Source organism: Oncorhynchus kisutch, linkage group LG20 (assembly GCF_002021735.2).
Source record: "Oncorhynchus kisutch isolate 150728-3 linkage group LG20, Okis_V2, whole genome shotgun sequence".
NCBI classification, from domain to species: Eukaryota; Metazoa; Chordata; class Actinopteri; order Salmoniformes; family Salmonidae; genus Oncorhynchus; species Oncorhynchus kisutch.
The window spans coordinates 1,372,117-1,393,095 of NC_034193.2; the positions used below are offsets into that span (position 1 = coordinate 1,372,117).

At 51.1% G+C, this 20,979-nt stretch overlaps 1 protein-coding gene across 1 annotated transcript in view; it reads left to right on the forward strand.

Moving 5' to 3' along the window:
- lyst (lysosomal trafficking regulator) overlaps positions 1–20,979 on the forward strand; it is a 256,589-nt gene that overhangs the window by 91,195 nt on the left and 144,415 nt on the right. Inside the window, 1 exon segment of the mRNA XM_031799602.1 lies at positions 12,110–12,275. Coding sequence (XP_031655462.1) covers positions 12,110–12,275 — 166 coding nt within the window.

Genomic DNA, 20,979 nt, shown 5'->3' on the forward strand with positions numbered 1-20,979 from the left:
TGGTCAGGGAGAGGGACTAGTGGTCAGGCTAGGGAGGGGGACTAGTGGTCAGGGAGGAGGACTAGTGGTCAGGGAGGAGGACTAGTGGTCAGGGAGAGGGACTAGTGGTCAGGGAGGAGGACTAGTGGTCAGGCTAGGTCATGCTAGGGAGGAGGACTAGTGGTCAGGGAGAAGGACTAGTGGTCAGGGAGGAGGACTAGTGGTCAGGGAGGTGGACTAGTGGTCTGGCTAGGGAGGAGGACTAGTGGTCTGGCTAGGGAGAGGGACTAGTGGTCAGGGAGGAGGACTAGTGGTCAGGCTAGGGAGGAGGACTAGTGGTCAGGCTAGGGAGGAGGACTAGTGGTCAGGCTAGGGAGGAGGACTAGTGGTCAGGCTAGGGAGGAGGACTAGTGGTCAGGCTAGGGAGGAGGACTAGTGGTCTGGCTAGGGAGGAGGACTAGTGGTCTGGCTAGGGAGGAGGACTAGTGGTCTGGCTAGGGAGAGGGACTAGTGGTCAGGGAGGAGGACTAGTGGTCAGGCTAGGGAGAGGGACTAGTGGTCAGGCTAGGGAGGAGGACTAGTGCTCAGGCTAGGGAGAGGGACTAGTGGTCAGGCTAGGGAGGAGGACTAGTGGTCTGCCTAGGGAGGGAGACTAGTGGTCTGCCTAGGGAGGGAGACTAGTGGTCTGCCTAGGGAGGAGGACTAGTGGTCAGGCTAGGGAGGAGGACTAGTGGTCAGGCTAGGGAGGGGGACTAGTGGTCAGGCTAGGGAGGAGGACTAGTGGTCAGGCTAGGGAGGAGGACTAATGGTCAGGCTAGGGAGGAGGACTAGTGGTCAGGCTAGGGAGGGGGACTAGTGGTCAGGCTAGGGAGGGGGACTAGTGGTCAGGCTAGGGAGGGGGACTAGTGGTCAGGCTAGGGAGGGGGACTAGTGGTCAGGCGAGGAGGGGACTAGTGGTCAGGGAGAGGACTAGTGGTCAGGGAGGATTAGTGGTCAGGGAGGAGGATTAGTGGTCAGGGAGGAGGATTAGTGGTCAGGGAGGAGGATTAGTGGTCAGGGAGGTGGACTAGTGGTCAGGGAGGTAGACTAGTGGTCAGGGAGGAGGACTAGTGGTCAGGGAGGAGGACTAGTGGTCAGGGAGGAGGACTAGTGGTCAGGGAGGGAGACTAGTGGTCAGGGAGGAGGACTAGTGGTCAGGGGGGAGGATTAGTGGTCAGGGAGGAGGACTAGTGGTCAGGGAGGAGGACTAGTGGTCAGGGAGGAGGACTAGTGGTCAGGGAGAGGGACTAGTGGTCAGGGAGGAGGACTAGTGGTCAGGCTAGGGAGGAGGACTAGTGGTCAGGGAGGAGGACTAGTGGTCTGGCTAGGGAGGAGGACTAGTGGTCTGGCTAGGGAGGAGGACTAGTGGTCAGGGAGGAGGACTAGTGGTCAGGGAGGAGGACTAGTGGTCAGGCTAGGTCAGGCTAGGGAGGGGGACTAGTGGTCAGGCTAGGGAGGAGGACTAGTGGTCAGGGAGGAGGACTAGTGGTCAGGCTAGGGAGGAGGACTAGTGGTCAGGGAGGAGGACTAGTGGTCAGGCTAGGGAGGAGGACTAGTGGTCAGGCTAGGGAGGAGGACTAGTGGTCAGGGAGGAGGACTAGTGGTCAGGGAGAGGGACTAGTGGTCAGGGAGGAGGACTAGTGGTCAGGCTAGGGAGGAGGACTAGTGGTCAGGCTAGGGAGGAGGACTAGTGGTCAGGCTAGGGAGGAGGACTAGTGGTCAGGGAGGAGGACTAGTGGTCAGGGAGGAGGACTAGTGGTCAGGCTAGGGAGGAGGACTAGTGGTCAGACTAGGGAGGAGGACTAGTGGTCAGGGAGGAGGACTAGTGGTCAGGGAGGAGGACTAGTGGTCAGGGAGGAGGACTAGTGGTCTGGCTAGGGAGGAGGACTAGTGGTCTGGCTAGGGAGGAGGACTAGTGGTCTGGCTAGGGAGAGGGACTAGTGGTCAGGCTAGGGAGGAGGACTAGTGGTCAGGGAGGAGGACTAGTGGTCAGGGGAGAGGGACTAATGGTCAGGGAGGAGGACTAGTGGTCAGGCTAGGGAGGTGGACTAGTGGTCAGGCTAGGGAGGAGGACTAGTGGTCAGGCTAGGGAGGAGGACTAGTGGTCAGGCTAGGGAGGAGGACTAGTGGTCAGGGAGGAGGACTAGTGGTCAGGGAGGGGGACTAGTGGTCAGGGAGGTGGACTAGTGGTCTGGCTAGGGAGGAGGACTAGTGGTCTGGCTAGGGAGAGGGACTAGTGGTCAGGCTAGGTAGGAGGACTAGTGTCAGGGAGGAGGACTAGTGGTCAGGCTAGGTAGGAGGACTAGTGGTCAGGCTAGGGAGGAGGACTAGTGGTCAGGCTAGGGAGGAGGACTAGTGGTCAGGCTAGGGAGGAGGACTACTTTTGACTAGAGCCCGTAGAGCTTTTTGGCCCAAGTCCAAGGCAGTCCACTAGGTAATACAGTATCATTCCCTCACGTTAATACTCTGTTGTTGCTTGGCACTGGGTCCTCTATTAGATTTGATCAGCTCCTGTGCCCTCTGTCCTCCTCCATGCGTTTACAGGGTTGGATACCAAAATAAATGTTTAAAGTGATAAAAACTAATTAAGTTAGTTGTGCAATACATTTTCTAGATAAAGGATAAGTAGCATGATGTTTTTCAATGTGTGCATGTTTTTGTCCTCTGACAATGATTCAGATATCAAAACTCTTCGTCAGTAGTGAACACTTGTGCTTTGTCGCCAACAAGGAGGCTATTGAGGAGGAGAGGACTGTCTTCTGTTCGCCTTCTAACGAATTGACACCCGAATCTTATTTAAATACTTTTCCCCTGTTTTTTCATGACCAGCTCTGAAACCAGATTGCATAGCGGAGAAAGTACGGTGAGATTCGAAATGGTCGGTAATCTGTGTGTTAACTTGGCTTTCAAAGACCTTAGATAGGCAGTGTCGTATAGATTTAGGTCTGTTGCAGTTTGGGTCAAGAGTGTCTCCCCCTTTGAAGAAGGGGATTTACCGCAGCTGCTTTCCAATCTATGGGAATCTCAGACGACACGAAAGAGATGCTAGTAATAGGGGTTGCAAACATTTTCTGAAGATAATTTTAGAAAGAGAGGGTCTAGATTGTCTAGCCCGGCTGATTTGTAGAGGTCCAGATTGTCTAGCCCGGCTGATTTGTAGAGGTCCAGATTGTCTAGCCCGGCTGATTTGTAGGGGTCCAGATTGTCTAGCCCGGCTTATTTGTAGAGGTCCAGATTGTCTAGCCCGGCTGATTGTAGGGGTCCAGATTGTCTAGCCCGGCTGATTTGTAGGGGTCCAGATTGTCTAGCCCGGCTGATTTGTAGGGGTCCAGATTGTCTAGCCCGGCTGATTTGTAGGGGTCCAGATTGTCTAGCCCGGCTGATTTGTAGGGGTCCAGATTGTCTAGCCCGGCTGATTTGTAGGGGTCCAGGTTGTCTAGCCCGGCTGATTTGTAGGGGTCCAGGTTGTCTAGCCCGGCTGATTTGTAGAGGTCCAGATTTTGCAGCTCTTTCAGAACATCTGCTATCTGGATTTGGGTGGAGGAGAAGCGGGGAGGTTTGGGTGAAGGAGAGGCGGGGAGATTTGGGTGAAGGAGAGGCGGGGAGATTTGGGTGAAGGAGAGGCGGGGAGATTTGGGTGAAGGAGAGGCGGGGAGATTTGGGTGAAGGAGAGGCGGGGAGATTTGGGTGAAGGAGAGGCGGGGAGATTTGGGTGAAGGAGAGGCGGGGAGATTTGGGTGAAGGAGAGGCGGGGAGATTTGGGTGAAGGAGAGGCGGGGAGATTTGGGTGAAGGAGAGGCGGGGAGATTTGGGTGAAGGAGAGGCGGGGAGATTTGGGTGAAGGAGAGGCGGGGAGATTTGGGTGAGGCGGGGAGATTTGGGTGAGGCGGGGAGATTTGGGTGAAGGAGAGGCGGGGAGATTTGGGTGAGGCGGGGAGATTTGGGTGAAGGAGAGGCGGGGAGATTTGGGTGAAGCGGGGAGGTTTGGGTGAAGGAGAGGCGGGGAGATTTGGGTGAAGGGGGGAGGTTTGGGTGAAGGAGAGGCGGGGAGATTTGGGTGAAGGAGAGGCGGGGAGATTTGGGTGAGGCGGGGAGATTTGGGTGAAGGAGAAGCTTTCATCATTATTAATGTAGTTGGCGATATCAATGGGTTTTGTGATGAAGGAGCCATCTGATTTAATAAATGATGGAGCTGAGTTTGTATTTAAGCTCCAAAGCTTTTGACAGGCATTTTTTGTATCATTTATCTTTGTGTAATACTATATTAAACTCTTAACTGTTTTAAAGTTACCATTGGCCTCATGGTGAAATGCCTGAGCAGTTTCCTTCCTCTCCGGCAACTGAGTTAGGAAGGATGCCTGTATCTTTGCAGTGACTGGGTGTATTGATACACCATCTGAAGTGTAATGAATAACTTCACCAGGCTCAAAGGGATATTCAATGTCAGCTTTTTTCTTTTTTTTACCCAATAGGTAACCTTGTTTGCGAGGCATTGTAGAACTTCCCTCCCTGGTCTTTGTGGTTGAATCTCTGTTTGAGATTCACTGCCCGACTAAGGGCCCTTACAGATAATTGTTTGTGTGGGACACAGAGATGAGTTAGTCCTTAAGAAACACTATTATTGCACACAGTGAGTCCATCCAACTTATTATCTGACTTATTTAGCAATATTCTTGAACCTGTTTAGGCTCGTCATAACGAAGGAGTTGAATACTCCTGATCTTATTTAGGCTCGTCATAACGAAGGAGTTGAATACTCCTGATCTTATTTAGGCTCGTCATAACGAAGAGGTTGAATACTCCTGATCTTATTTAGGCTCGTCAAAACGAAGGAGTTGAATACTCCTGATCTTATTTAGGCTCGTCATAACGAAGAGGTTGAATACTCCTGATCTTATTTAGGCTCGTCATAACGAAGGAGTTGAATACTCCTGATCTTAGTGGACTAGGTAACTGTTCTTAATGAGTTAACCTACTAACTCTGTAATATAGTGGGCTAGGTAACTGTTCTTAATGAGTTAATGAGTTAACCTACTAACTCTGTAATATAGTGGACTAGGTAACTGTTCTTAATGAGTTAATGAGTTAACCTACTAACTCTGTAATATAGTGGACTAGGTAACTGTTCTTAATGAGTTAACCTACTAACTCTGTAATATAGTGGACTAGGTAACTGTTCTTAATGAGTTAACCTACTAACTCTGTAATATAGTGGGTAGCTGTTCCAGGTTTAGTGTTATGATGGAATGGAAGGATATGTAGTCTTTATCTCAAGCACCTGAAATCCAGAGTCTAGGCTAGTTGACTGGTGGTCAGGGAGGTGGACTAGTGGTCTGGCTAGGGAGGAGGACTAGTGGTCTGGCTAGGGAGAGGGACTAGTGGTCAGGGAGGAGGACTAGTGGTCAGGCTAGGGAGGAGGACTAGTGGTCAGGCTAGGGAGGAGGACTAGTGGTCAGGCTAGGGAGGAGGACTAGTGGTCAGGCTAGGGAGGAGGACTAGTGGTCAGGCTAGGGAGGAGGACTAGTGGTCTGGCTAGGGAGGAGGACTAGTGGTCTGGCTAGGGAGGAGGACTAGTGGTCTGGCTAGGGAGAGGGACTAGTGGTCAGGGAGGAGGACTAGTGGTCAGGCTAGGGAGAGGGACTAGTGGTCAGGCTAGGGAGGAGGACTAGTGCTCAGGCTAGGGAGAGGGACTAGTGGTCAGGCTAGGGAGGAGGACTAGTGGTCTGCCTAGGGAGGGAGACTAGTGGTCTGCCTAGGGAGGGAGACTAGTGGTCTGCCTAGGGAGGAGGACTAGTGGTCAGGCTAGGGAGGAGGACTAGTGGTCAGGCTAGGGAGGGGGACTAGTGGTCAGGCTAGGGAGGAGGACTAGTGGTCAGGCTAGGGAGGAGGACTAATGGTCAGGCTAGGGAGGAGGACTAGTGGTCAGGCTAGGGAGGGGGACTAGTGGTCAGGCTAGGGAGGGGGACTAGTGGTCAGGCTAGGGAGGGGGACTAGTGGTCAGGCTAGGGAGGGGGACTAGTGGTCAGGGAGAGGGACTAGTGGTCAGGGGGGAGGATTAGTGGTCAGGGAGGAGGATTAGTGGTCAGGGAGGAGGATTAGTGGTCAGGGAGGAGGATTAGTGGTCAGGGAGGTGGACTAGTGGTCAGGGAGGTAGACTAGTGGTCAGGGAGGAGGACTAGTGGTCAGGGAGGAGGACTAGTGGTCAGGGAGGAGGACTAGTGGTCAGGGAGGGAGACTAGTGGTCAGGGAGGAGGACTAGTGGTCAGGGGGGAGGATTAGTGGTCAGGGAGGAGGACTAGTGGTCAGGGAGGAGGACTAGTGGTCAGGGAGGAGGACTAGTGGTCAGGGAGAGGGACTAGTGGTCAGGGAGGAGGACTAGTGGTCAGGCTAGGGAGGAGGACTAGTGGTCAGGGAGGAGGACTAGTGGTCTGGCTAGGGAGGAGGACTAGTGGTCTGGCTAGGGAGGAGGACTAGTGGTCAGGGAGGAGGACTAGTGGTCAGGGAGGAGGACTAGTGGTCAGGCTAGGTCAGGCTAGGGAGGGGGACTAGTGGTCAGGCTAGGGAGGAGGACTAGTGGTCAGGGAGGAGGACTAGTGGTCAGGGAGGAGGACTAGTGGTCAGGCTAGGGAGGAGGACTAGTGGTCAGGGAGGAGGACTAGTGGTCAGGCTAGGGAGGAGGACTAGTGGTCAGGCTAGGGAGGAGGACTAGTGGTCAGGGAGGAGGACTAGTGGTCAGGGAGAGGGACTAGTGGTCAGGGAGGAGGACTAGTGGTCAGGCTAGGGAGGAGGACTAGTGGTCAGGCTAGGGAGGAGGACTAGTGGTCAGGCTAGGGAGGAGGACTAGTGGTCAGGGAGGAGGACTAGTGGTCAGGGAGGAGGACTAGTGGTCAGGCTAGGGAGGAGGACTAGTGGTCGCTAGGGAGGAGACTAGGGAGGAGGACTAGTGGTCAGGGAGGAGGACTAGTGGTCAGGGAGGAGGACTAGTGGGTCAGGGAGGAGGACTAGTGGTCTGGCTAGGGAGGAGGACTAGTGGTCTGGCTAGGGAGGAGGACTAGTGGTCTGGCTAGGGAGAGGGACTAGTGGTCAGGCTAGGGAGGAGGACTAGTGGTCAGGGAGGAGGACTAGTGGTCAGGGAGAGGGACTAATGGTCAGGGAGGAGGACTAGTGGTCAGGCTAGGGAGGTGGACTAGTGGTCAGGCTAGGGAGGAGGACTAGTGGTCAGGCTAGGGAGGAGGACTAGTGGTCAGGCTAGGGAGGAGGACTAGTGGTCAGGGAGGAGGACTAGTGGTCAGGGAGGGGGACTAGTGGTCAGGGAGGTGGACTAGTGGTCTGGCTAGGGAGGAGGACTAGTGGTCTGGCTAGGGAGAGGGACTAGTGGTCAGGCTAGGTAGGAGGACTAGTGGTCAGGGAGGAGGACTAGTGGTCAGGCTAGGTAGGAGGACTAGTGGTCAGGCTAGGGAGGAGGACTAGTGGTCAGGCTAGGGAGGAGGACTAGTGGTCAGGCTAGGGAGGAGGACTACTTTTGACTAGAGCCCGTAGAGCTTTTTGGCCCAAGTCCAAGGCAGTCCACTAGGTAATACAGTATCATTCCCTCACGTTAATACTCTGTTGTTGCTTGGCACTGGGTCCTCTATTAGATTTGATCAGCTCCTGTGCCCTCTGTCCTCCTCCATGCGTTTACAGGGTTGGATACCAAAATAAATGTTTAAAGTGATAAAAACTAATTAAGTTAGTTGTGCAATACATTTTCTAGATAAAGGATAAGTAGCATGATGTTTTTCAATGTGTGCATGTTTTTGTCCTCTGACAATGATTCAGATATCAAAACTCTTCGTCAGTAGTGAACACTTGTGCTTTGTCGCCAACAAGGAGGCTATTGAGGAGGAGAGGACTGTCTTCTGTTCGCCTTCTAACGAATTGACACCCGAATCTTATTTAAATACTTTTCCCCCTGTTTTTTCATGACCAGCTCTGAAACCAGATTGCATAGCGGAGAAAGTACGGTGAGATTCGAAATGGTCGGTAATCTGTGTGTTAACTTGGCTTTCAAAGACCTTAGATAGGCAGTGTCGTATAGATTTAGGTCTGTTGCAGTTTGGGTCAAGAGTGTCTCCCCCTTTGAAGAAGGGGATTTACCGCAGCTGCTTTCCAATCTATGGGAATCTCAGACGACACGAAAGAGATGCTAGTAATAGGGGTTGCAACATTTTCTGAAGATAATTTTAGAAAGAGAGGGTCTAGATTGTCTAGCCCGGCTGATTTGTAGAGGTCCAGATTGTCTAGCCCGGCTGATTTGTAGAGGTCCAGATTGTCTAGCCCGGCTGATTTGTAGGGGTCCAGATTGTCTAGCCCGGCTTATTTGTAGAGGTCCAGATTGTCTAGCCCGGCTGATTTGTAGGGGTCCAGATTGTCTAGCCCGGCTGATTTGTAGGGGTCCAGATTGTCTAGCCCGGCTGATTTGTAGGGGTCCAGATTGTCTAGCCCGGCTGATTTGTAGGGGTCCAGATTGTCTAGCCCGGCTGATTTGTAGGGGTCCAGATTGTCTAGCCCGGCTGATTTGTAGGGGTCCAGGTTGTCTAGCCCGGCTGATTTGTAGGGGTCCAGGTTGTCTAGCCCGGCTGATTTGTAGAGGTCCAGATTTTGCAGCTCTTTCAGAACATCTGCTATCTGGATTTGGGTGGAGGAGAAGCGGGGAGGTTTGGGTGAAGGAGAGGCGGGGAGATTTGGGTGAAGGAGAGGCGGGGAGATTTGGGTGAAGGAGAGGCGGGGAGATTTGGGTGAAGGAGAGGCGGGGAGATTTGGGTGAAGGAGAGGCGGGGAGATTTGGGTGAAGGAGAGGCGGGGAGATTTGGGTGAAGGAGAGGCGGGGGGGGAGATTTGGGTGAAGGAGAGGCGGGGAGATTTGGGTGAAGGAGAGGCGGGGAGATTTGGGTGAAGGAGAGGCGGGGAGATTTGGGTGAAGGAGAGGCGGGGAGATTTGGGTGAAGGAGAGGCGGGGAGATTTGGGTGAGGCGGGGAGATTTGGGTGAGGCGGGGAGATTTGGGTGAAGGAGAGGCGGGGAGATTTGGGTGAGGCGGGGAGATTTGGGTGAAGGAGAGGCGGGGAGATTTGGGTGAAGCGGGGAGGTTTGGGTGAAGGAGAGGCGGGGAGATTTGGGTGAAGGGGGGAGGTTTGGGTGAAGGAGAGGCGGGGAGATTTGGGTGAAGGAGAGGCGGGGAGATTTGGGTGAGGCGGGGAGATTTGGGTGAAGGAGAAGCTTTCATCATTATTAATGTAGTTGGCGATATCAATGGGTTTTGTGATGAAGGAGCCATCTGATTTAATAAATGATGGAGCTGAGTTTGTATTTAAGCTCCAAAGCTTTTGACAGGCATTTTTTGTATCATTTATCTTTGTGTAATACTATATTAAACTCTTAACTGTTTTAAAGTTACCATTGGCCTCATGGTGAAATGCCTGAGCAGTTTCCTTCCTCTCCGGCAACTGAGTTAGGAAGGATGCCTGTATCTTTGCAGTGACTGGGTGTATTGATACACCATCTGAAGTGTAATGAATAACTTCACCAGGCTCAAAGGGATATTCAATGTCAGCTTTTTTCTTTTTTTTACCCAATAGGTAACCTTGTTTGCGAGGCATTGTAGAACTTCCCTCCCTGGTCTTTGTGGTTGAATCTCTGTTTGAGATTCACTGCCCGACTAAGGGCCCTTACAGATAATTGTTTGTGTGGGACACAGAGATGAGTTAGTCCTTAAGAAACACTATTATTGCACACAGTGAGTCCATCCAACTTATTATCTGACTTATTTAGCAATATTCTTGAACCTGTTTAGGCTCGTCATAACGAAGGAGTTGAATACTCCTGATCTTATTTAGGCTCGTCATAACGAAGGAGTTGAATACTCCTGATCTTATTTAGGCTCGTCATAACGAAGAGGTTGAATACTCCTGATCTTATTTAGGCTCGTCAAAACGAAGGAGTTGAATACTCCTGATCTTATTTAGGCTCGTCATAACGAAGAGGTTGAATACTCCTGATCTTATTTAGGCTCGTCATAACGAAGGAGTTGAATACTCCTGATCTTAGTGGACTAGGTAACTGTTCTTAATGAGTTAACCTACTAACTCTGTAATATAGTGGGCTAGGTAACTGTTCTTAATGAGTTAATGAGTTAACCTACTAACTCTGTAATATAGTGGACTAGGTAACTGTTCTTAATGAGTTAATGAGTTAACCTACTAACTCTGTAATATAGTGGACTAGGTAACTGTTCTTAATGAGTTAACCTACTAACTCTGTAATATAGTGGACTAGGTAACTGTTCTTAATGAGTTAACCTACTAACTCTGTAATATAGTGGGTAGCTGTTCCAGGTTTAGTGTTATGATGGAATGGAAGGATATGTAGTCTTTATCTCAAGCACCTGAAATCCAGAGTCTAGGCTAGTTGACTGTTCCCATCAGGCATACAAATGATGAACAGTTAGCTAATCGGTCCTTCCTCTCTCTCTCTGTGTGTACAGCAGACTAACAGCACCTCCGGGTGGTCTAGCTAGTCAGCTGATACAAGCAGGTCTTATGACCTGAAATCTCTTTATTATTGGTCTGTTTCTTGAAAACGCTGTTGTTTTCCCGTTGTTAATAACAGTACAGACATTAAGAGTGTTGCTTGAATAAACGTTTTTTAGCTTTTGTCATTTTTTCACGTGACTGATGGGTAATTAGTACATTCCACAGAGAAACCTGACCGTTCTGGAACATGGGTAAGAAATGTTTGTGTTAGCCTAGCTTTAGCACAGCTTCTGTACTGTACAGCATTCTTTCATGTTACTCTTTACTCTTCTGGCTCTGGTGATGGAGTTAACCAGAGACAACTTTATCTGACTTTGAGAAACTTCTTCTCCCTCTACTCTCCCTCCCTCTACTCTCCCTCTACTCTCTCTCCCACTACACTCTCTCTCTCCCTCTACTCCCCTCTCCCACTACACTCTCTCTCTCCCTCTACTCTCTATTCTCTCGTCTGTCTCTACTCTCAATTCTCGCTCTATTCCTCTATCTATTCGCTCTCCCTCTTCTCTCCTCTCTCTACTCTCCCTCTTCTCTCTTCACTCTCTACTCTCCCTCTTCTCTCTTCACTCTCTACTCTCCCTCTTCTCTCTTCTCTCTCTACTCTCCCTCTTCTCTCTTCACTCTCTACTCTCCCTCTACTCTCTATTCTCTCTACTTTCTCTCTCCTCTCTACTCTCCCTCTACTCTCTACTCTCTCTCTACTCTCCCTCTACTCTCTACTTTCTCTCTACTCTCCCTCTACTCTCTACTTTCTCTCTACTCTCTACTTTCTCTCTACTCTCCCTCTACTCTCTACTCTCTACTCTCCCTCTACTCTCTACTTTCTCTCTACTCTCTACTTTCTCTCTACTCTCCCTCTACTCTCTACTTTCTCTCTACTCTCCCTCTACTCTCTACTTTCTCTCTACTCTCCCTCTACTTTCTACTTTCTCTCTACTCTCCCTCTACTCTCTACTTTCTCTCTACTCTCCCTCTACTCTCTACTTTCTCTCTACTCTCCCTCTACTCTCTACTTTCTCTCTACTCTACTCTCCCTCTACTCTCTACTCTCCCTCTACTCTCTACTCTCCCTCTACTCTCTACTCTCCCTCTACTCTCTACTTTCTCTCTACTCTCCCTCTACTCTCTACTCTCCCTCTACTCTCTACTCTCCCTCTACTCTCTACTCTCCACTTTCTCTCCTTATACTCTATTCTCTCCCTCTACTCTCTACTCTCCCTCTACTCTCTACTTTCTCTCTACTCTCCCTCTACTCTCTACTCTCCCTCTACTCTCTACTCTCCCTCTACTCTCTACTCTCTACTTTCTCTCCTTATACTCTATTCTCTCCCTCTACTCTCTACTTTCTCTCCTTATACTCTATTCTCTCCCTCTGCTCTCTATTCTCTACTCTCTCTCCCTCTCTCTACTCTCTCTCCCTCTCTCTACTCTCTCTCACTCTCCCTGTACTCATTCTCTCTCTATCCCTTTCTCTCTCTCTCCCCCTATTTCTCTCTCTCCCCCTATTTCTCTCTCTCCCTCTAGAAGTTAGCAGTGTGTGTGGAGAGTGTGGTCCCGGGAGGTGATCTATCTGAGGCTGAGGAGGGAGACGAGGTGCAGGGGTGTGGTGAGGCTCCAGTGCTGGGGGAGGAGGAGGGATACGAGGCAGACAGCGAGAGCAACCCAGAGGACATGGCCAAGCAGGAAGAAGGTAAGAGGGCCTAACACACACACGGTGGCCGGTAGTAAACAATGTCATGCGCACACAGACACGCACACACAGTGGCACCTACTCACACACACACAGTTGCACAGGGCAAGATTAGCTGAAATCTAATGAGGGAACATTAGATAAACCCTCTCAAAATTGCACTGCTAATTGATGGGGAAACGTTGCCTACTCGTCCTTCTGCAGCTCGCCTGCATTCAGTGTGGCAGAGTGCACTCTGGGTCCTTGGTAAGTTCAGAGCGTTGACAGATTGTCTGTTGGTATGTTCAGAGCGTTGACAGATTGTCTGTTGGTATGTTCAGAGCGTTGACAGATTGTCTGTTGGTAAGTTCAGAGCGTTGACAGATTGTCTGTTGGTAAGTTCAGAGCGTTCAGAGTCCACTGCACTATTGAGACTCTCTGGCTGAGGAGTCGGGTTGATCTGATCCTCACTATTGAGACTCTCTGATCGAGGAGTCGGGTTGATCTGATCCTCACTATTGAGACTCTCTGATCGAGGAGTCGGGTTGATCTGATCCTCACTATTGAGACTCTCTGATCGAGAAGTACGGTTGATCTGATCCTCACTATTGAGACTCTCTGATCGAGGAGTAGGGTTGATCTGATCCTCACTATTGAGACTCTCTAATCGAGGAGTAGGGTTGATCTGATCCTCACTATTGAGACTCTCTGATCGAGGAGTCGGGTTGATCTGATCCTCACTATTGAGACTCTCTGATCGAGAAGTACGGTTGATCTGATCCTCACTATTGAGACTCTCTGATCGAGGAGTAGGGTTGATCTGATCCTCACTATTGAGACTCTCTAATCGAGTAGTAGGGTTGATCTGATCCTCACTATTGAGACTCTCTAATCGAGGAGTAGGGTTGATCTGATCCTCACTATTGAGACTCTGATCGAGGAGTAGGGTTGATCTGATCCTCACTATTGAGACTCTGATCGAGGAGTAGGGTTGATCTGATCCTCACTATTGAGACTCTGATCGAGGAGTAGGGTTGATCTGATCCTCACTATTGAGACTCTCTAATCGAGGAGTCGGGTTGATCTGATCCTCACTATTGAGACTCTCTAATCGAGGAGTAGGGTTGATCTGATCCTCACTATTGAGACTCTGATCGAGGAGTAGGGTTGATCTGATCCTCACTATTGAGACTCTCTGATCGAGAAGTACGGTTGATCTGATCCTCACTATTGAGACTCTCTGATCGAGGAGTAGGGTTGATCTGATCCTCACTATTGAGACTCTGATCGAGGAGTAGGGTTGATCTGATCCTCACAACGCCAGTCAAGCACTAATGCTTGCTAGCTACTTCCAGACACATAATGAGAGAACAGCTCACTCTGACCCTTTTACTCTCCCCAGCAGTGCTGGTTAGGTTGTTTTCATGTTATCCAGAGCATTGGTGACTGTAACTGTGCTGCTGGCAACAATTTAATTCATATTTTAATGCCGAGAAGTTTACTGACACGGCCATTTTAAACGGGTGTTGAGCGTTCAGGAATTCATCAGTTATTCTGCTCTCTGGCACTCAGACAAGTCTCTGAAATCGGAGTAGATCATTTACGAACGCAAGAGATATGGAACACAGTCGTTCAAATTCAGCATAGCTTGCTAGGAATAATGTTGTTGTGCGGAGGTTAGAACCCCTGGACTAATGTTGTGGTGCGGAGGTTAGAACCCCTGGACTAATGTTGTGGTGCGGAGGTTAGAACCCCCGGACTAATGTTGTGGTGCGGAGGTTAGAACCCCATGACTAATGTTGTGGTGCGGAGGTTAGAACCCCTGGACTAATGTTGTGGTGCGGAGGTTAGAACCTCTGGACTAATGTTGTGGTGCGGAGGTTAGAACCCCTGGACTAATGTTGTGGTGCGGAGGTTAGAACCCCTGGACTAATGTTGTGGTGCGGAGGTTAGAACCCCTGGACTAATGTTGTTGTGCGGATGTTAGAACCCCTGGACTAATGTTGTGGTGCGGATGTTAGAACCCCTGGACTAATGTTGTGGTGCGGAGGTTAGAACCCCTGGACTAATGTTGTGGTGCGGAGGTTAGAACCCCTGGACTAATGTTGTGGGGGAGGAGGTTAGAACCCCTGGACTAATGTTGTGGGGGAGGAGGTTAGAACCCCTGGACTACTGTGGGGGGGAGCTTAGAACCCCTGGACTACTGTGGGGGGGAGGTTAGAACCCCTGGACTACTGTGGGGGAGGGGGAGGAGGTTAGAACCCCTGGACTACTGTAGGGGAGGGAGAGGAGGTTAGAACCCCTGGACTACTGTGGGGGAGGGAGAGGAGGTTAGAACCCCTGGACTACTGTGGGGGAGGGAGAGGAGGTTAGAACCCCTGGACTACTGTGGGGGAGGGAGAGGTTAGAACCCCTGGACTACTGTGGGGGAGGGAGAGGAGGTTAGAACCCCTGGACTACTGTGGGGGAGGGAGAGGATGTTAGAACCCCTGGACTACTGTGGGGGAGGGAGAGGATGTTAGAACCCCTGGACTACTGTGGGGGAGGGAGAGGAGGTTAGAACCCCTGGACTACTGTGGGGGAGGGAGAGGAGGTTAGAACCCCTGGACTACTGTGGGGGAGGGAGAGGAGGTTAGAACCCCTGGACTACCTTGGGGAGGGAGAAGATGTTAGAAGCCCTGGACTACTGTGGGGGAGAGGTTAGAACCCCTGAACTACTGTGGGGGAGAAGAGGTTAGAACCCCTGAACTACTGTGGGGGAGAAGAGGTTAGAACCCCTGGACTACTTTGGGGGAGGGAGAGGAGGTTAGAAGCCCTGGACTACTGTGGGGGAGAGGAGATTAGAACCCTTCGACTACTGTGGGGGAGAGGTTAGAACCCCTGAACTACTGTGGGGGAGAATAGGTTAGAACCCCTGAACTACTGTGGGGGAGAAGAGGTTAGAACCCCTGGACTACTTTGGGGGAGGGAGAGGAGGTTAGAAGCCCTGGACTACTGTGGGGGAGAGGATGTTAGAACCCCTGGACTACTGTGGGCGAGAGGAGAGGAGGTTAGAACCCCTGGACTACTGTGGGGAGGGAGATGAGGTTAGAACCCCTGGACTACCTTGGTGAGGGAGAGGATGTTAGAAGCCCTGGACTACTGTGGGGGAGAGGAGGTTAGAACCCCTGGACTACTGTGAGGAGGTTAGAACCCCTGGACTACTGTGGGGGTGGAGAGAAGGTTAGAACCCCTGGACTACTGTGGGGGAGGGAGAGGAGGTTAGAACCCCTGGACTACTGTTGGGGAGAGAGAGGAGGTTAGAACCCCTGGACTACTGTGGGGGAGAGAGAGGAGGTTAGAACCCCTGGACTACTGTGGGGAGGAGGAGGTTAGAACCCCTGGACTACTGTGGGTGAGGGAGTGGAGGTTAGAACCCCTGGACTACTGTGGGGGAGGGAGAGAAGGTTAGAAGCCCTGGACTTCTGTGGGGGAGAGGAGGTTAGAACCCCTGGACTACTGTGGGGAGGGAGAGGAGGTTAGAACTCCTGGACTACTGTGGGGGAGAGGAGGTTAGAACCCATCGACTACTGTGGGGGAGAGTTTAGAACCCCTGAACTACTGTGGGGAGGTTAGAACCCCTGGACCTACTGTGGAGGAGAGGAGGTTAGAACCCCTGGACTACTATGGGGATGGAGAGAAGGTTAGAACCCCTGGACTACTGTGGGAGAGAGGAGAGGAGGTTAGAACCCCTGGACTACTGTGGGGGAGGGAGAGGAGGTTAGAACCCCTGGACTACTGTGGGGGAGGGAGAGGAGGTTAGAAACCCTGGACTACTGTGGGGAGAGAGAGGAGGTTAGAACCCCTGGACTACTGTGGGGAGGGAGAGGAGGTTAGAACCCCTGGACTACTGTGGGGGAGAGGAGGTTAGAACCCCTGGACTACTGTGGGGGAGAGGTTAGAACCCCTGGACTACTGTGGGGGAGAGGAGGTTAGAACCCCTGGACTACTGTGGGGGAGAGGAGGTTAGAACCCCTGGACTACTGTGGGGGAGAGGAGGTTAGAACCCCTGGACTACTGTGGGGAGAGAGAGGAGGTTAGAACCCCTGGACTACTGTGGGGAGAGAGAGGAGGTTAGAACCCCTGGACTACTGTGGGGAGAGAGAGGAGGTTAGAACCCCTGGACTACTGTGGGGAGAGAGGAGGTTAGAACCCCTGGACTACTGTGGGGGAGAGGAGGTTAGAACCCCTGGACTACTGTGGGGGAGAGGAGGTTAGAACCCCTGGACTACTGTGGGGGAGAGGAGGTTAGAACCCCTGGACTACTGTGGGGGAGAGGAGGTTAGAACCCCTGGACTACTGTGGGGAGAGAGAGGAGGTTAGAACCCCTGGACTACTGTGGGGGAGAGAGAGGAGGTTAGAACCCCTGGACTACTGTGGGGGAGAGAGAGGAGGTTAGAACCCCTGGACTACTGTGGGGGAGAGAGAGGAGGTTAGAACCCCTGGACTACTGTGGGGGAGAGAGAGGAGGTTAGAACCCCTGGACTACTGTGGGGGAGAGGAGGTTAGAACCCCTGGACTACTGTGGGGAGGGAGAGGAGGTTAGAACCCCTGGACTACTGTGGGAGAGGAGGTTAGAACCCCTGGACTACTGTGGGGGAGAGGAGGTTAGAACCCCTGGACTACTGTGGGGGAGAGGAGGTTAGAACCCCTGGACTACTGTGGGGGAGAGGAGGTTAGAACCCCTGGACTACTGTGGGGGAGAGGAGGTTAGAACCCCTGGACTACTGTGGGGAGAGGAGGTTAGAACCCCTGGACTACTGTGGGGGAGAGAGAGGAGGTTAGAACCCCTGGACTACTGTGGGGGAGAGAGAGGAGGTTAGAACCCCTGGACTACTGTGGGGAGGGAGAGGAGGTTAGAACCCCTGGACTACTGTGGGGAGGGAGAGGAGGTTAGAACCCCTGGACTACTGTGGGAGAGGAGGTTAGAACCCCTGGACTACTGTGGGGGAGAGAGAGGAGGTTAGAACCCCTGGACTACTGTGGGGGAGAGAGAGGAGGTTAGAACCCCTGGACTACTGTGGGGGAGAGAGAGGAGGTTAGAACCCCTGGACTACTGTGGGGAGGGAGAGGAGGTTAGAACCCCTGGACTACTGTGGGAGAGGGAGAGGATGTTAGAACCCCTGGACTACTGTGGGGTCCCTGGGGACAGATGTTTGTCAGCATATAGCATGGGAGTTCTCCTTGCGTTGTCTGTTGTTGTTTATAGAGTTGATATATTAGTATGTGGTTCCAGGGTTGGTCTCTAAGTCTCTAAATGATTAAAATGCTCTGGGAAACTTCGAGACCACACTGTGGTCAACCGTCATCAGGTCAGAGTTTCCCCTCAGTTGCTTCTTAGAAAAAGGTTTGTGAAGCCTCTATCCTGGTTAAATAGTTTGTAATCAATTCAAATTGTATTGGTCAAATAAACATGGTTAGCAGATGTTAACGCGAGTGCTTCTAGTTCCGACCGTGCAGTAATATCTAACGAGTAGATTCTGTACTTGTCTGTACTTGTCTGTAGATTCTGTACTTTCAAAACGTTTGGAAAATGTTGTACCGGATCCCTAATGAACACAACCCGTGTTGACCGAATGGAGCATCATGTGACTATTACTTGTGTGTGTGTCAGATGTGTGTGGCATGACAGACAGCAGACTGAGCATCTCTTTGTCATGGTGACGGTCTCTCTCTTTCCGTTCAGAATCCAGTCTTTGTTGAGTCCTAACATCACAGCAGCACCACAGCAGCACCACGGCCTCATGGGAGCATCCTTGTGACTCATATACTGTAGTATTACACACACACATAGATACGCTCATATCACACACACACACACCATATCTCTCTCTCACACACACACACACACACACACACACACACACACACACCATAACACACACACACACCATATCACACACACACACACACACACACACACACACACACACACACACACACACACACACACACACACACCATATCACACACACAAACACACACACCATATCACACACACACACACCATATCACACACACACACACACACACACCATATCACACACACACACACCATATCACACACACACACACACACATTGAAGTGGCATACACAGTTTCAGATAACTGTGACCCTACGAGGTCGCCAGCCTGCTGTTTTTCTGTTGTACCTCAGGGGTATTCAACTCAGACAAGAAAAATGCAATCATTTGTGTGTTATTAGTTTAAGCAGACTGTGTTTGTCTGTTGTTGTGGCTTAGATGAAGATCAGATCACATTTGACCAATTTATGCAGAAATCCAGGTAATTCCAAAGGGTTTACATACTGTGTGTTGCCACTGTATGTAAATGTGATACTTCAGGTTTTGAGTTATTATAAATTATCAAAAATTTCTAAAAAACAGTTTTTGCTTTGTCATTATGGGGTATTGTGTGTAGATTGATTAGGAAAAATATATATTTAATCTATTTTAGAATAAGGCTGTAACTTAACCAAATGTGTCAAAAAGTCAAGGGGTCTGAATACTTTCCTAAGGCTCTGTAAATGCATATGCAGTGTATATAAACAGTGTAGCTAATGACGTTCTGTGTCCAGGGGATTGACTGTGTTTTGGTGGAACAGATATTCATTATTCAACTTAGAGAGAGGGATGGTGAAACTGTGGGAGGGAAAAAGGATGATGAAAGGAGAGCGAGAGGGTGGATCTCCGGATCTTCCAGAAGGTTGTGTGTTAGTGAGAGCCTTTTGAGCTGGTCTTCTGTAAATCACTAGGGGACTCCCTCCCAGCCTGCAGTGAGCCCAGCAGCTCTGTGACTAACTCAGTTTCATGAGCTCTGCTTCTGAGGCAGTGGACTGAGGGCTGGAGGTAGGGGAGGAGGCAGGGGGCTGAGGGCTGGAGGTAAGGGGAGGAGGCAGGGGGCTGAGAGCTGGAGGTAAGGGGAGGAGGCAGGGGGCTGAGGGCTGGAGGTAAGGGGAGGAGGCAGGGGGCTGAGAGCTGGAGGCAAGGGGAGGAGGCAGGGGGCTGAGGGCTGGAGGTAGGGGGCTGAGGGCTGGAGGTAAGGGGAGGAGGCTGAGGGCTGGAGGTAAGGGGAGGAGGCAGGGGGCTGAGGGCTGGAGGTAAGGGGAGGAGGCTGAGGGCTGGAGGTAAGGGGAGGAGGCAGGGGGCTGAGGGCTGGAGGTAAGGGGAGGAGGCTGAGGGCTGGAGGTAAGGGGAGGAGGCAGGGGGCTGAGGGCTGGAGGTAAGGGGAGGAGGCAGGGGGCTGAGAGCTGGAGGTAAGGGGAGGAGGCAGGGGGCTGAGGGCTGGAGGTAAGAGGAGGAGGCAGGGGGCTGAGGGCTGGAGGTAAGGGGAGGAGGCAGGGGGCTGAGTGCTGGAGGTAAGGGGAGGAGGCAGGGGGCTGAGGGCTGGAGGTAAGAGGAGGAGGCAGGGGGCTGAGGGCTGGAGGTAAGGGGAGGAGGCAGGGGGCTGAGTGCTGGAGGTAAGGGGAGGAGGCAGGGGGCTGAGGGCTGGAGGTAAGGGGAGGAGGCAGGGGGCTGAGGGCTGGAGGTAAGGGGAGGAGGCAGGGGGCTGAGTGCTGGAGGTAGGGGAGGAGGCAGGGGGCTGAGTGCTGGAGGTAAGGGGAGGAGGCAGGGGGCTGAGTGCTGGAGGTAAGGGGAGGAGGCAGGGGGCTGAGTGCTGGAGGTAAGGGGAGGAGGCAGGGGGCTGAGAGCTGGAGCTGATGTAAAAGTATACAGTAGGGACATGAAGGGGTTTTAGGTAGTCTGTTAGTTTATACAGTAGGGACATGAAGGGGTTTTAGGTAGTCTGTTAGTTTATACAGTATGGACATGAAGGGGTTTTAGGTAGTCTGTTAGTTTATACAGTAGGGACATGAAGGGGTTTTAGGTAGTCTGTCTGTTAGTTTATACAGTAGGGACATGAAGGGGTTTTAGGTAGTCTGTTAGTTTCTACAGTAGGGACATGAAGGGGTTTTAGGTAGTCTGTTAGTTTATACAGTATGGACATGAAGGGGTTTTAGGTAGTCTGTCTGTTAGTTTATACAGTAGGGACATGAAGGGGTTTTAGGTAGTCTGTTAGTTTATACAGTAGGGACATGAAGGGGTTTTAGGTAGTCTGTCTGTTAGTTTCTACAGTATGGACATGAAGGGGTTTTAGGTAGTCTGTTAGTTTATACAGTAGGGACATGAAGGGGTTTTAGGTAGTCTGTCTGTTAGTTTATACAGTAGGGACATGAAGGGGTTTTAGGTAGTCTGTCTGTCAGTTTATACAGTAGGGACATGAAGGGGTTTTAGGTAGTCTGTCTGTTAGTTTCTACAGTATGGACATGAAGGGGTTTTAGGTAGTCTGTTAGTTTATACAGTAGGGACATGAAGGGGTTTTAGGTAGTCTGTTAGTTTATACAGTAGGGACATGAAGGGGTTTTAGGTAGTCTGTTAGTTTATACAGTAGGGACATGAAGGGGTTTTAGGTAGTCTGTCTGTTAGTTTATACAGTAGGGACATGAAGGGGTTTTAGGTAGTCTGTCTGTTAGTTTATACAGTAGGGACATGAAGGGGTTTTAGGTAGTCTGTCTGTTAGTTTATACAGTAGGGACATGAAGGGGTTTTAGGTAGTCTGTTAGTTTATACAGTATGGACATGAAGGGGTTTTAGGTAGTCTGTCTGTTAGTTTATACAGTAGGTACATGAAGGGGTTTTAGGTTGTC